This window comes from Cupressus sempervirens, chromosome 10 (genome assembly GCF_028749045.1).
Source record: "Cupressus sempervirens isolate cs-2001-9-10 chromosome 10, ASM2874904v1, whole genome shotgun sequence".
Taxonomy (NCBI): Eukaryota; Viridiplantae; Streptophyta; class Pinopsida; order Cupressales; family Cupressaceae; genus Cupressus; species Cupressus sempervirens.
Genome location: NC_143127.1, coordinates 487,628,436 through 487,645,046, shown reverse-complemented (window position 1 = coordinate 487,645,046; position 16,611 = coordinate 487,628,436). Strand labels below are relative to the sequence as shown.

The 16,611-nt window shown below is 35.6% G+C and overlaps 1 protein-coding gene across 3 annotated transcripts in view; it reads left to right on the top strand.

The window, feature by feature from the left end:
• LOC149534793 (uncharacterized) overlaps positions 1 to 16,611 on the top strand; it is a 318,498-nt gene that overhangs the window by 177,641 nt on the left and 124,246 nt on the right. For all 3 annotated transcript variants that reach the window (XM_089805050.1, XM_089805051.1, XM_089805052.1), the window contains exons 11-12: positions 3,800 to 3,860; positions 3,946 to 4,014. In XM_089805050.1, coding sequence (XP_089661176.1) covers positions 3,800 to 3,860; positions 3,946 to 4,014 — 130 coding nt within the window. The remainder of the gene's footprint in view (positions 1 to 3,799; positions 3,861 to 3,945; positions 4,015 to 16,611) is intronic.

The following is a 16,611-nucleotide window of genomic DNA, read 5'->3' as shown; positions in this document are numbered from 1 at the left end:
TAAAATGACTATATCTTTTGACTGACAACTTTGATTAAGCTCTAGGTTAGATCAAATTGAAGGGGAAATCGAAAGCCATGACTTGAGCGAAACCAAAGGACTAAAAACCAACAAGCACACAGTCAAAAACAAAGAAAGGGACGATGAAGGCCTCAAAAATCAAGCATAGGCTCATAAACAAAAAAACTAAAAGGACTTGACAAAACCCTTTAGTAAAAGAATTTGCTATGTGAATTAGAGTTGATTGATCGATCAACATTAAGCAATTGAATAACAAATTCAACTTAGAGAGATGCAAAACTAGTTTGAAAAAGTTTTGTACTATTACCTGCATTTTGTAGTGACAAAATACAGGACAACAAAACCCATGCCCTCAAGTGTGGGATGTGAGCTAAGAGTAGTGCAAGGCATAAAGTAACTAGCCAATCTGTTCTTCCGTACTCTAGGCTGCAATAAGCTGGACTCAATCTCAGTATAAGAAAGACTAGCATTTGCATCAACACTAGCATGAGCACTAGAACTAGGACGAAAAGGAGGCTTGGAAGAACCCTTTCAAACACAAACCTAAGGATGTGTATCCTGATGCAGATACGGGAGCATTGGAGCCAACAACCCTTAACCCTTTAAGTTGCCTTTTCTTATTTAATTTCTCTTGTTCATATTTTTCTAATGCCACTAATTAAGTGCGTTTTGCCTCAGCTGTTTGTTGAGTGCAAATTGTAATATCATGTCCTGGTATAGTAGCAATGTGTAATTTGAATATATTAATACCTCCAAAATTTATAGCTTTATTAAACATACATTTCATTTGAAATTTGTTCTTCCAAGAAAGTCTTCGGCATGTTTCCAACATTCATCTCTTTTTCCCATTGTGGAAAAAAGAAAGTTAAGGCTGCTGCAATAAAAAAATTCAAGGAAAACCTCAAAGTTTCAAATTAAGAAACAAAACAACAAAGCCTAGTTTGCAATTTAGTGAAACTCAAAAACATTCAAGATTTGCAAATGAAAACTAAAAAAAATAAACAAAAAATGAATAATACACTAACATGCAAAAACAAAATCAACACTCACCTCTTGCAAATGAGTTGAGTGTTAGTATTGGCTCCTTAATGCTCCCAATGCAGTCTTATAGCTTCCCCAAATGGACTTTTGATCTCTTTGGTTCTCTTTCTTCTTGCTGTTTGCAAACCTGTGGCTTTTCTTTTCTCTTCTTGTCTCTCACTTTTCCTCTCTTCTAGTCATGGTAAACAACTAGAAGCCCCTCTAGGGTTAAAACAAAGAGGAAAGGCAAGAACAAAATTTAAAAAAATGTGTTTTTATAAAAAAATTGATTTCACTTTTTGGCTATCCGCATGGCCGATTCATGGAGGCGATTCTTACGATTTTTTGCATGAATCGCATGAATCGGCGATTCATGCCAAGAAAGTGGTGATTTGATTCATCGGCTCCAAAAAAATTGGCAGCCATGAATCAAATCGCCAAACCGACAATTCCAGCAATTTCATGGCAATTTGCATTACTATGGCAACTTTTTATACCTTACTATGATCTTAAAACTATTTCAAAGCATAAGTTGCATTTTTCAAAAATTTTACTTACTATTTGATTCTAAACTTAGTAAGGGCATGCATTATGGCTAGCACCTCTTTGTCATAGATTGAATATCTCCTTTCAGTTCTCATTTTCCTACTTTCAAATGCAATGGGATGTTTATGTTGTTTTAGGACAACACTTGTCCCTTTACTTGATGCATCCCACTCTAGCTCAAAAGTTTTGGTAAAATCGGGTATTGTGAACACTGGACATGATCTCACTAAGCCTTGAACTGATCAAGACATTTTTGTGCCTCATTAGACCTTGCAAAAGCTCCCTTTTTAGTCAAATCAGTTAATGGGCCAGCCACTTTTGAGAAACCTTTAATAAATCTCCTATAAAATCAACAAAACCCAAAGAAAGCTTTTAGTTGTGACAAATTTGTTTAGTGGGGGAGTGAAGGCAATCCACAATTGCCTCAATTTCTTCAGGATGAACACTAACTCCTTTAGAGCTCATAATGTGACCAAGGTACAATAGTCCCATTAAACCAAATTCACATTTAGAGTCCTTAACATGATCTATAGATTCTTTCTCAAGAATAAATGCTTCAAGTGCTCTTCCCAAGTTTTACTCTAAATCAAGATGTTATAAATAATATTAAAACAAACTTATAGAGCTGCTTGTTAAAAATCTGGTTTATGCAAGATTGAAAAGTATTTGGTGCATTAGTTAGCCCAAAAGGCATGACTAAGAATTCCTAGTGCCGAAAGTGACATTTAAAAGTTGTCTTCTCAACATTTTTCTTTTGAACCTTGATTCCGTGGTACCCTGATCTCAAGTCTATCCTTGAAAAGAAACAAGCTCCATGTGATTCATCTATTAACTCATTAATGTAAGTATGGGGTACCTATTCTAATTTGTCTTTAGGTTCAAGGCTCTACAGTCAATGCACATGCATATGGTTCCATTTTTTTCTTCGCTATTACCATTGATGATGCAAAAGGGGTCTTGCTTTGCCTTATGTGACCCGTTTCCAATAGCTCCTTGATAGCCTTCTGTATCTCATCTTTATGCCTTTTTGAATGGGATAAGGACTGGTTATAACCACTTTAGCACCTTCTTCTAGTTCTATTATGTGTTCAATACCTCTATCTAGTGGGATGCCATGTGGAATGTCACTAAAGACCTTGCTGTACTTGTCCAAAAGCACCTTAATCTCAGGCTGAAAACTCCTCTTTCAGTGTCCCAAATCAGTTGGTGTGATGATACACTTCGCTGCCCGATTTTCTTGATCATGCCTTGTTATCCTTTCCATTCTTTTGAAGGACACTATTTTTGACTACAGCTTGTCATACCTCTAAGGAGAATCTTCTTCCCTTCGACTTCAAATTTCATTCCCAGTGTTTGCAGATTCATCATGAACTCGCAAAGTGATCGGAGCCACTGTATGCCAAGCACTGGATTAGTATCTCCAATACTAACCACATAGAAGTCATCCTTCAAATCATACTCACCCAACTGAATGCATAAGTTTGGTATCTTACGTGTACGTGTGAAAGTCCTATCAACATCCATTACTCTCATCCCTTCACTTCTTCAGTCCTTAATACCCTCATTGCTACAATACCTTCACCTATAAAATTGTGTTTTGCACCTGTTTCTATTAATGTCATTATTCACTGCCCTCCCAACACATCTCTTACTCTAAAAGAACCAATTTTCTGCAAGCTGGTTAATAGTGCCATGCAACTCTTTCTTCCATGCTGTTTTTCTAACTCTTCCAATTAGGAGTCTGATTTTAGACCACTGCTCAGAATTTTCAGAACCTAATCCAGGGGATGTAAAATACTGTAACTATATTTCTTTGGCTTAAAAAACACACTTATAAGTTGGGTCCCAAGCGTTCCTACATTGGACACACAATTTCTTCTTTTTAAAGTTATTTAGTTTCTCTCCATCTAATTCGATTCCAATTCAGCCTTGCCGATTCCGATCCGATTCCGATTCTTGTTACTTTGCTTCAGTGACACATGGGCATGGGTGTAGATTTTGTCACTTTATTTTTACTTTTCAAATAAAGAATCATATACAAGAAAGGCCCAATTAAAATAAATATATATGGAATTGGCCTCTTGGAAGCAGCATTACAGGCAAAGCAAATTTTTTCTTATGCAATTTCTTTGGCAGTGACGCATAATGTAGGTTCTTGAGCTTTTTGTTTGCTTCATAAAGTAATTCTCGATAATTGACTCTTTTGTAACAGAGAAGCATACCGGGAGTATTTACCTTAGCACATCCAAATTCTGCCCTTGTATTTCGAACAGGTATTTTAGTCTTACAAGTTCCTTTCAGTTTGTTTTCTATATTTGTTACTAAGAACTTAACATTCTTTTTGAATTCATTTTCTAGGATCTATAATGACAGCTGGAGGAAATCTTGCTTGGGCTGCTTCCAATATAATCAACACATCTAAGTGCGGTAAAAAATGATCCTAAGAGATATTCATGGGAAGGGAGCTTATGTTGATATTTTAGCATCTAGGTTTTTATCTGCACATTGCTTGTTTTGATTTTTGGAACTATATACCTTACCAGCCTTGCAGGATTTTCAATTTTTGTCAAGTCTCCAGACAACCTTTTTTTTTCGAAAAACCTGGCACATTGTTGGCAAGTTTGTCCTATGAATTCTTGGGAGCTAAGAAAGACTGCGAGTATTTGGTGACTCTCTAAGCTTGTAATCCTCACCTAGAATTAAATAAAGCTACTACAAAGGGTAAAAGATAGATGCCACACAGTTTTTTATATTGGAATATAGTTGAGAAATATGGCTTAAAGAGCATAAGCCATCAGAAAATGTGCAAAGAATTTTGTCTAACAAGATTAAAATTGCAGTGAGAAGGCATCAGCTGCCATAATAGGACCAAATTTATAAAAAACAAACCTAAGTTGCTGGTTTGTGTTCAAGTTCAAAGAATTGGTTTGCCACTACGACAAATTTGAAATGGGGTTTGGGTTTGTCAATACAAAAACATTTAAAATATAGATATATCTATATTTGTGCTGCTTGTAATCATGAATTAAGATTAGAATGCCACATAATATCATATAAACAACAAAAGCACTATAAACTTATAATCATAACATCATGATCATACCATCATAGCATCGCATACTTAAAATTCAACATCAAATTTACAATATTAAAACTTCAAATGATAACCATAACATCAAGTTCAAATATAATGTTTTCAAGTTTTAACTAATAAATTAATAATTTCGTCATCATCATCATCACGACCACCACCATCACCATCACCATCACCACCACCACCACCATCACTATCCTTACAACCACCATAACCACCACCATGACTATCACTATCATCATCATCATCATCTTCTTCTTCTTCTTCTTCTTCTTCTACATCATCATCATCACCATCATCATCATCATCATCGGCGTTAGTTGATTCACAAACAATGCTAAGGCCAATTGGATTAGCTGTACCAATAACATTAACGGTGTCAAATTCTTCGAATTCAGCAATTGCACGTCAAGAGTGGAAGCATCCAGGTTTGAATGTTTTGTATTCAATTCCCACATCTTCATCTCGAGTTCTTTGTATTCTTTATGCTTATGTGTGATGAGATGTACGTTGGAATGCACATATACTAAGTTCTTTGCCCTTTCCGTTTGCACCCTATTGTGCGTTATTGAGTGGATGAAAAAATATGTTTTAATCTCATTATGATTTAGATGAGTTACTAACAAAAGATAAGATAAATTAAATAATTAAAATAATATATTAATATTATAAAATAAAAATTACTGGCAACTCATGAAGAGAAAGGAAATTCATTCTTTTTAAATAAAACTTAATTGTAATATAATTGCAAGTGCAAGGAGTTGCAGCGATTGAAATTGTTGGCCATGGAGTTACCTCCAATTGTGAGCATCCTTCCTAAACTGATGACCAAGCACATCATTACTTAGACCTCTTGCATTCACAAACTCTATTCTGTAATCAAATCTTGCATAACATTCTTAGAAAAGTATTTCAAATGTTTCCTTGTACCCATCAAACACTTCTAAATCTCTAAATCATAGTTCAAAATACCTGCGATTAATCGTAAAAACCACGATATATTGCGAGATGCCCAGGAAAACGATAAAAACGCCCAATAAATCGGCACCGATATTATTGAAAAATCACGGCATTAAAACCCAGTTAAAATCGCGATATACCGCTTAAAACGCGAGTTAAAATTGTTTGCTACAGTCAACGCAAAACACAAAAAAAAAAGGACGATAGTCATGTCTTTTCGCATCTTAGGTCATGAGCGATTTTGTTTCTGTTTTCGTGATTTCTTGCTGATGATTTCTTAGCCGCGGATCTTGCTGATGATTTCTTCTTGCCGCGGATCTTCTTGCCACGAATAGGATCTTCTTGCTGCGGATCTTCAAACTCTCCATGATTTATATTCGTCTACGTCTTCAAACCTTCAAAATCGATGGAATCTTCAAAGTTTCACACCTTAAAAATTGATTACATCTTCAATTCGACTGGTCTTTATCACATTCATCACAGGGACAACTTGGTAAGCATAAGACAATTTGAAAGTTTGAAAGTTTGAAGTAAAATATTTTATTATTATTGATGATATTTAAGAAATTTTATATTTTCAAATGTTCAATAAATATGCCGATTTATTGCCGAATTTTTCGTCAAGTTTTTGCCGATTCCGAGTTTTTCAAAATTTTTGGGCCAGCCGAGATATTGCTGATACCGAGTTTTTAAACTATGCTCTAAATCGTTCCAACCATCCTGCTATATCATGATTTTGGGTGCTATAATACTTTTGTGTCAAGGTATAGGCAAGCAAATATAGAGGAGTGGTCATCTTGTTCCATCGTTCTACAACATTTTCTTGCAATTGTTTAAAGGTCGTCTTGTTATTTTTCTCTTTTTCATGTACAATTATCTTCATCTTTTCAAGCATTGAGTCTATATTGTCATATACCCCAAGGCAAGGCCTATCCATGTTTGTGTAGCGAAGCACACTCATAATGGGCTCCATGAACTTAGGAGATACTCCACATGTTCTCACCATTAGTCATCCAATATCTTTTGCTTCATTTTTCGTTTGCCTCCATATAGACCAATTATTGCTGATCACCATATTGCAAAGTGCCACTTTTACTTTCACAAGTCTGAAGACTATTAAGTTTGATGCAAAATGAGACTCAACAATTTGTAACAGAAATTAGAACAAAAAAAATACAAGTATTCGAGACAAACTTTAGAAAAGAATGCATATAACACAATCAAATTATGAAAATGAGAAAATGTGAAATAATAATTTTATTTTTTAAAATTAAATTACTACTTCAAGTTCAGAATAGATCCAAATGTGAGAATAATCTGAAATTTCTTGAGTCATGTGGTGGTTTGTCATTACGATGTCTTCTTTTTAGCAGACTTCAAGAGCTTGCTTATGTTAGCTTATCATTGCAACCATCAATAAGCTAATGGTTTGATTTGAGGGTCTCTGGTGGTAGACTTAATATTTATTGTAAGTCAGTCAGGCTAGTTTACATTTTTAGTGCTATTGGGAGATGATTTTGGTTAGGCTATTTCTGCATTTGGATGGACAATTGACAATTTCTTGAGCTAAAAGTATAATGGTAGTTATTAATTAAGTTATAGTTAATTAGTTGACTTATAAGCCTAAGTCGAGTTATTATTAAAAGGTACTTATACAATTAATTATTCAAGAGTACTTCATTTATGCAACCAAAAGCAAAATTAGTTTTAAGTGAAAAGTGTGTGGGAGAAGCTACTAGCCATTGGTGTGATAAGGAAGATTTTGTTTTCAAATGTTATAAATGCAAACCAAAGACTTGATCTATTCATCCTACTGCATTTGATATTTTGTGAGTTGAAGTATTCAAGGGTTTGAGCATTTTTCTGCTGAGCGAATTGTGAATTCTTTTGGTGGAGATTGCACTTTTATTTGGCGACTGTTTATGCCAATGAATCCTGCCTTAAGTCTGGTTAGAAAGATGCATTTTAATAGGGGTTTGGTTGATTGTTTATGCAAGGAATTATTCTGAAATTTTTGCAATTGATTAGGTACCTAAACGGTTAGGAAGATTGGCCTCAATTCTGTTTTCTAAGGGCCGAGTTTGGTGTTTATGTAGCAGTCACATTCAAAGGTGTTTGGGTCTGTCTTGGTAATGTGAGAATTTCTAGCAGGGATCCATTTCTCTTATACTGCGTAATGTCCCCATTATCACCAGCATCAGAGTTTGGGGGATTAGCCTATTTTTGTGATCCTCATAGGCTATTTATTGTGGATAGAGGGTCTTCTAGGAGGGTCTTGTCTTCTTCACAATTCAATATGTTTCAGTTTGGTGTTTGTTTGACTCAATTTGGACTTTGTTTGGGCTTGGTTTCATGGACTTGCTACCAATGGCAAGTCTAGTAATATTTAAGAGGGACCGTTTTTATTTTAGGAAAGTGCATTTGGTTACATGGGAAAATAATAAATGTGATTCCTATTTTAGACATCATTTTTAAAGGATAAGTATTTTGGGAGTTATTATTATTTTAGTGGCCAAATTATTATTAAATTATTAAATGAGAGCTTCTAATTGAAAGGTGTATTGATGAAGGCTCTTAAATGAAAAGTGTGAGGAAGAAGCCAAGTTGCATTATAAAAGAGACTTCATGGAGAAAAAGAATTCATTCTTTTCTATTACCTTTTGATTACTTGTGAAGTTTCTTGACGGTTTGATCATGGTTTTGTTAGAGGATTGATTTGAGCCATTGAAATTCATGGTTAATTGTGCCTGATTTCTGAGGGTGAATTGCACAATTTAGTCTGGAATCTTGGTGGTGTTGTATACATAGATTAGTTCCTCAATTGCAGCGAATTGTTCTACTGAATTGGGCGTTTGGAATTTTTAGCCATTCATACTGTGGCTATTGTGTCTAGAAGGCAATTGGTATTGTTATTGGGCACCTAAACCCCTAATCGTTTTGTTGTTTATTCAATGCCCAGATGGGCAATTAGGTGTGTTTCATTCTCACATCACTGGACATGAGTGTTTCCTGCTACTATCCAAGTTATAGCTGTCATGGCATTCATCCTAGTAACCATGAACTGTTTCAGGGAGATTGGCATTTCCTTGTTTGAGTACTGTCTAACATGTACATAGCTGTGATCTGCACTAAGGTGGGAATAATGTGCAACTGTTCATGGTCAAGTATCATTGCTCTGCTACAAATTGATCTATAAAACAACTATATACAAGTTCTTTAATGTAATTGTAATTTCCAGTGAGATGGTACAATGAATTGCACCATTCATATTCAATAATTGACATTGTTTACTTTAGCATTATTAGTGTTCATTGTAAACAGTTGGTATTGGATAGAGGAGTTATAAGGTTGCACCAAAAATGTTTGATAAAATGTGAAGCTGTAGTTATGTGTTTCAGTTATAAGTATGCATGCCGAGTGTTCATAGAAATGTGTATTGGTTGTAGATGCACATTTCACATGTAAAAATAATATCTTAGTTACTGGTTCGAGTTCGGTTCGAAATACTTGTTCAAAGAATTGGTTTGCCAGTACTGCAAAATTTTGGAAAGGGTTTTAGATTCATTTGAGTTCATTCGTACAAAAACGTGTAAAAATTATAAAAAATTATATATATTTATTTATTTATAAAGCTTGGAAGCCTAGACTATCATAAAATCATATTATGTAAACTAAATCATTTAAACATCGAAAATACCATAGGCATAAACTTTAAACACGAAAGTTGTAATCATAGCATTGTATATTTTAATTTTCAAGTTCAACATCAAAGATTTAAAACACTAAAAGTAAATCATGATCCATGAATCATAACAGCTAGTTCAAGTATCATTGTTTCAACTTCAAGTAAATCAGTCATAATGTATAAAATTTTAATATTCATCTTCATCATCATCATTATCTTCTTCTTGTTGTTGTTGTAGTCTTTCCGCATTAGTTGACTCAGCAATAGAGCTAAGACCAATGGGATCAGCACCAACAATAATAGTATGGGCATCAAAATCTTCAAAGTCTTCAATTGTAGGCCAAGAAGTAGAAATATCCAAGTCCGCCAGCTCTGCATCAACATCCCACCTCTTTGTCTCCCCTTCTTTGTATTCTTTACTCTTGTGCAAGAGGAAATGCAAGTTGTAATGCACAAACAACAAGTTCTCGTCTCTTTTTGATTGCAACCTATTGCACTTCACTTAATGGATGAAAGAATATGCGCTTCAATTTCTCTTTGAAGCAAATGAACTAGCATTTTTGAAGACATGACATGTAAATAATTAAAATAAAATTTAAATTATGTAACTTGAATCTTAGATCTCAAATTCATCCAAATTTGCCCAAATTTGTCCCAAATTAGACTTGGGCAGCCAAAATTTGCCTAGGTTTGAACTAGCCCAAGGAAAATCGAACCTTGATCGAATCTGGGTTGAGTTGGACCAGTATTTCAAATTGGTTTGAACCCAGGTAGGGTTCTTGGGCCAAAACAACGAACCTGGGTAACTAGAATAATATGTATGCTCTTCAATGGTCAAAAGAAGATTGTGTCTGTACTTTAGTTCTTTGTTTGGATATCTAATAACCATTTGCAGGTGTCCAAACTAAAATTGAAACCATTACAAGCAAGCAAATGTAGTTTGAAAATAAGAACGAGTTAGAGATTTCATGCAAAGTGTTTGAAAAAATGTGACACACCCAAAAGTGAAGTAATTTGTTGTTAGTTGGAGTTAGAACCGATAAAGGTTCTTTATAGTAGTATCATAGTTGTTTTCTACCATCCTGTAGGGTAGGAAAAAAGTTTTTATTTTGTTCTTGCTATTGGTATTTGAGTGATCAACACTCTTGCACTTATGTCGACTATGGACAAATATAGGAAATCTAGTAAATATGGGAATGAGTCGAATATCAAGGAAAATCTCTAGAAGCAAACAAATGCCCCAATGGAGAGTATGGGAAAACTTAGACAACACTAGAAAAGGATGAATGCAAGACATTTCAGATCCGGTAACAGTTAATAGGACAACTAGATAAATGGTTTCCATATTTCAAGGTGTTCATTGAGAATGCAGGAAGAGAATTTGGAGATTTTCACAGGCGAGACATTGAAAAGTCTTTAGCGTGAGTTTCTAGTGGCTGGTGATCATGGTGAACATGATCCTGTGCTTAGTGGGGAAGTCATTAGTCCTATTTGGACTTATGACATTGGAGATTTTACATAGGGATGTGGATGTGTCTATTTCATTAGAGGACAACATTGAGTTCAACAGTTAAGTAGCTTCAATGGTGGTCTTACATAAGTTGGTAGTAGTGGGGATATGGGTGATACAGGTCTGATTTTTAGGACAATAGTCCTTTATGTGAGGATGCTGATGATATTGTAGATAGCGCGAGTACAAATGATGTAGTTGTTACCACTAATAGTTTAGACTCTTGATAAGGATGTTGTTTTTGAAGACTGTGTGGAGGATATGAGCATTGACAGTTCTGATTTTTAGGGGTAGTTATAGCGTTGAGTCAGTGCAGGAGACAATAGTCTTTTTAGGTGGGATGGATGAGGGCATAAAGCTACCTAATTATGACACTCATGATTTGAGTGTTACAAAGGAGTAAGGTGATGTCTATTTATGCCCTAGTCATGTTGAATCTATTGACATTGGGTCATGTATGCAGTGGTAAGCGATCGTAGAGGGTTTTAGTTAGACGATGTAGATACTAGTGTGATGGTCACCTCTAGTGATTTGTATGAGGATGATTCATCCTGTAGAGAATCTTATGTATTAAATCAGATTTTAGGTGATGACTCAGAGCGGCCCTTAGATGATGACGGGTCCCAGGATCAAAATTTATAGGGACTTATCGATGAGAGGGAAGTAGCGACATGTGAGGAGTTTGATACAATAGTGGCTTCCACTTCTTCACAGAAGGTATTGAGTAGCTGTACCTCGATTGATATGTGCAAGGATGATAACACACATGATGTTAGTGATATTGTGGTGAGTAGTGCAGATACAATCTACTATCACAGTGTAATTAGCGAGTCAGAGAGCTTACCTAGGAGCTAGGGTATGCAGAGACATCATATGACCGGACAGGTGAAGGTGAGTGGTACTGACATATTTTCAACTCTTGAGCATTATGATGCTATCTAGTAGATGTTAATTGTTTTTGGTTGGGGTTCTCCTATGATAGATGAGCACGGTGGTAGTTTTTTTTGCCTAGAAGAGATTCATTTTCTTTGAGAGGCTATCGGAATTTTGAAGTATACTAACTTACATTTGGTAGCTGACAAGGATTCCTATGATAGATGAGCACGATGGTATTTGTTTTTGCTTAGAAGGGATTCATTCGCTTCGAGAGGCTATCAGGATCCTGAAGCATAATTATTTACAGTTGGTACATGATAGGGATTACCTTCTTGGGTGGGGTAGCACATCTTATGAGACATTGTTAGGGAAAGAGGAGGTGATTGAGCGACATATGAGGTTGAGGTGACTGTGGACGCTTTGTAGTATACTCAGTTGCCTTCCTAGAAGTTACAGTCACATTTGGATGAGGTTACGTCGGAGTTGAAGCGTATACAGTCGATACTGCCCCCAAATTTGGTTATTCTACACATATTGGTGGTTGGTGATGATTTGATATCCATAGGCTATGGTTGTGAGAAGGTTAGGGATGTGGCCACACATATTCTAGTTACAGGTGTAGATGATATAGTGGGGATGACTACATCTGTAGAGAGCAGCAACAATCCACAAGTTATGTTGGGCTCTCTTGACATCCACCGCAAATGTCGTTGGTGATGAGTTAGATGACAAAGGTTGCATTTAGAGGTCTGAATTCAGTGTTTGACTAAGGTGGGAGCTTTTTATCATGACTGCATATGGAGGAGTATTCATAATGACTTCTCATATCTACACAGAAGATTTGATGATGCATTGGTGTGGATTGGGTTCAAGGGTGTACTTTCCTTAGGCGAATGAGTATTTTCCATCTGCAACAGATGAGATCACTAGTTGCAAATAAGATTACTTGCAATGTAAGTACATCGAGGGGAGCTTTGTAGAGGATAGAGATGGTGCTAGTGATTCGACCACTTTCAAATGTTTTGATCTCCATGGTATGGATGGATGACGCAGGGAGAACGTGATATAACTATGGCCAAAGGCAGACCCAGCTATCTAAGCCACCTGCAAAACAACACAAAGAACAACAACCAAAGGAGATAGAGCCAAATGCTTTATAGATTCATCAAATTATCAATATACATGCTCAGCTGTAAGGTCTTCTGGGTTACGACCAACATTACAATTCAAACTTTAGCTCTCAAACTTTGCATTCCAACTTTTACTTCTACTCTTCCTGATCTACTATTCCTGTCTCAACTCCCTCTAAGACTCTACCGAAGACCCCTTTAAATACTTGCACGGGCACAAGTCAACCTGTTACAAATACCAACTAAATGAACCCTTACATTAAATGTAACCAAGCCAAAAGCCAGCTCTTAGCAAATACACATCACAAAAATTAAATAAACAAGGTCAGCCCAAACTGAAACCAAACATAGATAACTCGGTCAAAGAAGACCCAAAACAATAGTGGCACTCAACAGCCACTGTGAACTCGACATCAACCACGAACTTGGAAAACACCGCGAACTAGGCAAACACCACAGACTCGGCAACCATTGCAAACTCGGCCAATACTAGGGACTCGACAACAATTACGAACTCGACATCCTCAGGAACTCGGCAACCAAAGAGAACTCAACAACAACTAAGGAACTTGGAAAACATGCAGGATAGCAATGCAATCTAGGATGCTCCTACATCAGACAACCAGGGTTGAAAGAAAAGATTCTCCTGAATCATTGAGATGTCACAACCTCAGCTGAATCCAACTCAGATTGAGAAATCCATGTAGTATCTTCAATTGGTGTATTTTTCCATTTCACCAAGTATTCATAGTAATCTTTTCCACTTGTGCTCTTATCAACATTCTAATCCAATATCTATTCAACCTCTTTCAATCTGCTTCTCAGGAGAATTATCTGATATAACAATTTCATCATCAAACTCATGATATTTATACAAATTAGTAACATTGAATATAGGAGATATATCGATGTCATCAGGCAACTCAACTTTATAGGCATTACCACTGTCAAACTTTCTCAAGATTTTACAAGGTCCAAACTTCTTCATCTTCAACTTACTATATATTCCAACAGGAAATCTTCCTTTCTTCAAATGAACCATCACCTCATCACCAATCTCAAAAACATGATGTCTTCTAGAATTATTAGCATTTTCCTTATACTTCAGATTACTTTTTTCCAACCTTAACTTTACTTATGCAAAGGCTTCATAAAATCAGCAAATTCTTTCCCTGCAACACTTCTCTTCTCTTCACCAACAAGATCCCTTAAATCTGATACCCCTTTAGGCTGCATTCCAGTAACAATCACAAAAGGTGTTTTCCTTGTACTCCTATTCACAAAAGTGTTATATGCAAACTTAGTTTGTGGTAATACCAGCTCCCAATTATTTGGCTTATCTCCAACTAAATATCTCAACAAATTACCCAAGCTTCTATTCACAACATCTATTTGTCCATCTGTCTATGGATGGAATGTAGAACTACACTTCAACTCAATACCCATCTTCTTCCACAAAGTCTTCCAAAAGTAACTAAAAAACTTACTAGCTCTGTCATAAATAATACTTCTTGGTAATCCATGCAATCTAGTAATCTCTTTGAAAAAAATCTTAGCAACATGCTCTGCATCTGATGTCTTCTTAGAAGGTATGAAATGAGCCATTTTAGAAAATCTATCCACAACAACAAATATAGAACCATACCCACTTCACTGTCTTAGGCATTCCAAGAACAAAATCCATATTGATGTCACTCCATGGTTTTTCAGGAACAAAAATAGGTGTATACAATCCACTATTCTGACTTACTCCCTTTGCAACTTGACAAACTCAAAAACTCTTTACAAACTTCTGAACATCCTTATAGATTTGTGGCCAATAATGCTTATCCTTCAACAAATTTAGTGTCTTATCAATTCCAAAATGTCCAGCCAATCCACCACTATGCTTTTTTTAACCAAATTCAACCTCATAAAACTCTTAGGAATACACAACTGAATTCCTTTAAACAACATACTTTCTTGAATAAAATATTCATCAAACTTATGTGGTTGTTTTGTTAAACTTGGTGCTCTTCACTCTCCACATCTCAGAATAATCAGGATCTGTATCATACAACTCCATCTCATCAAAACCAAGAACTTCAACCTTCATCTTGGTCAACAAAGAATTTCTTATACTCAATGCATTAGCAACTCGATTAGTGACTTTACTCTTATGCTTAATCACAAATGTGAAACTTTGCAAGTACTCAACCCACTTCATATGTCTTTGATTCAACTATGTTGACTTTTCAAGTGTTGTAAGGCTTTATAATCAGTATACAACACAAACTCATAATGAATCAAATAATGTCTCCTTTCTTCAATGCTTGAACAATAGCATAAAGCTCTTGATCATACACAAAATACTTACTTTTTGCATCATTCAACTTCTCACTAAAGAAAACAATAGGTTTACCTTCTTGACTCAATATAGCTCCTATTGTACTACCACTTGTATCACATTCAACTTGAAATATCTTATTGAAATTAGGCAAAACCAATACAGGTAACTCGGCAACCTTTTGTTTCAAAGTCTCAGAATTGTTATTAGCTCTATGTGTCCACTTGAATTCCTTTTTATCTCCTCTCATTGCCTATGTCATAACATTACAAACATAACTAAAATTCTTTATGAACTTCCTACAGAAACTAGCCAAACCATGAAATGATCTTACCTCATCCACATTCTTAGGTGTGGGCCACTCCAAAATTGTTTTAATCTTCTTAGGGTCCATTCTCAAACCATCAACTGAAATTACAAATCCCAAATACACAATCTCCTCTTGCATAAAAGAACACTTCTTCAAATTAATCATCAACTTTCCTTCTTTCAATCTCTGCAATACTTGTCTAACATGCTCAAGATGTTCTTTCGTAGTCTTACTGATTATCAGAACATCATCCAAATAAACAATCTCAAACTTACCCAAAAATCTTTTGAGAACTTCGTTCATTAACCTCATGAAAGTACTAGGTACATTAGTGAAACCAAAAGGCACTACCAACCATTCATACAAACCATCTTTTGTCTTGAAAGTAGTCTTCTATTCATCACCTTCTTTAATTTTGATCTAATAATAGCAACTCTTGAAATAAATCTTGGTAGAATACTTTGCTCCACTCAAACAGTCCATTATGTCATCCATCCTTGGCATAGGAGACTTATATTTCGCTGTGATCTTGTTGATAGCTCTAGAATCGGTACACATTCTCCATTCTCTATTATTTCTAGGTGCTAATACAACATGTACAACACATGGACTTAAAATTTCTTTGATCAAACCTTTTTGCAACAACTCATGCACTTGCTTGTTAAGTTCTTCATTCTTAGTAGGTGTCAATCTATATGGTGCTTTATTCGAAAAACTAGCTCCAGGAATCAGATCCATGCAATAACTTATACTTCTCATTGGAGGTAAACCATCAGGTATATCCTTTGCAACAATATCTTTATACCCATTCAACAAATTTGTAATTTCCACTGGATCTCGGTCAATACTACCAATTTCTGCTATTACTTGGTTACCACTAACTTCTGTCACTCAATGGCTATTGACAACTCGGTCTCCTAGGAATAATGGCAAAACAGATTTGCTTCTTCTTTATTTCCTTTTCAAATTGCTTTCCATTAACCATGCAAACTTTCACAGTAGTACAATTAACCTCATTTGGACTTTCAATCAAAGGCGGCAATATTTGTTTTCTCCTATTCACCCAAAGAGTATATTGATTCAATCTTCGATCATGTATAGCATATCTATCATATTGCCAAGGTCTACCCAAG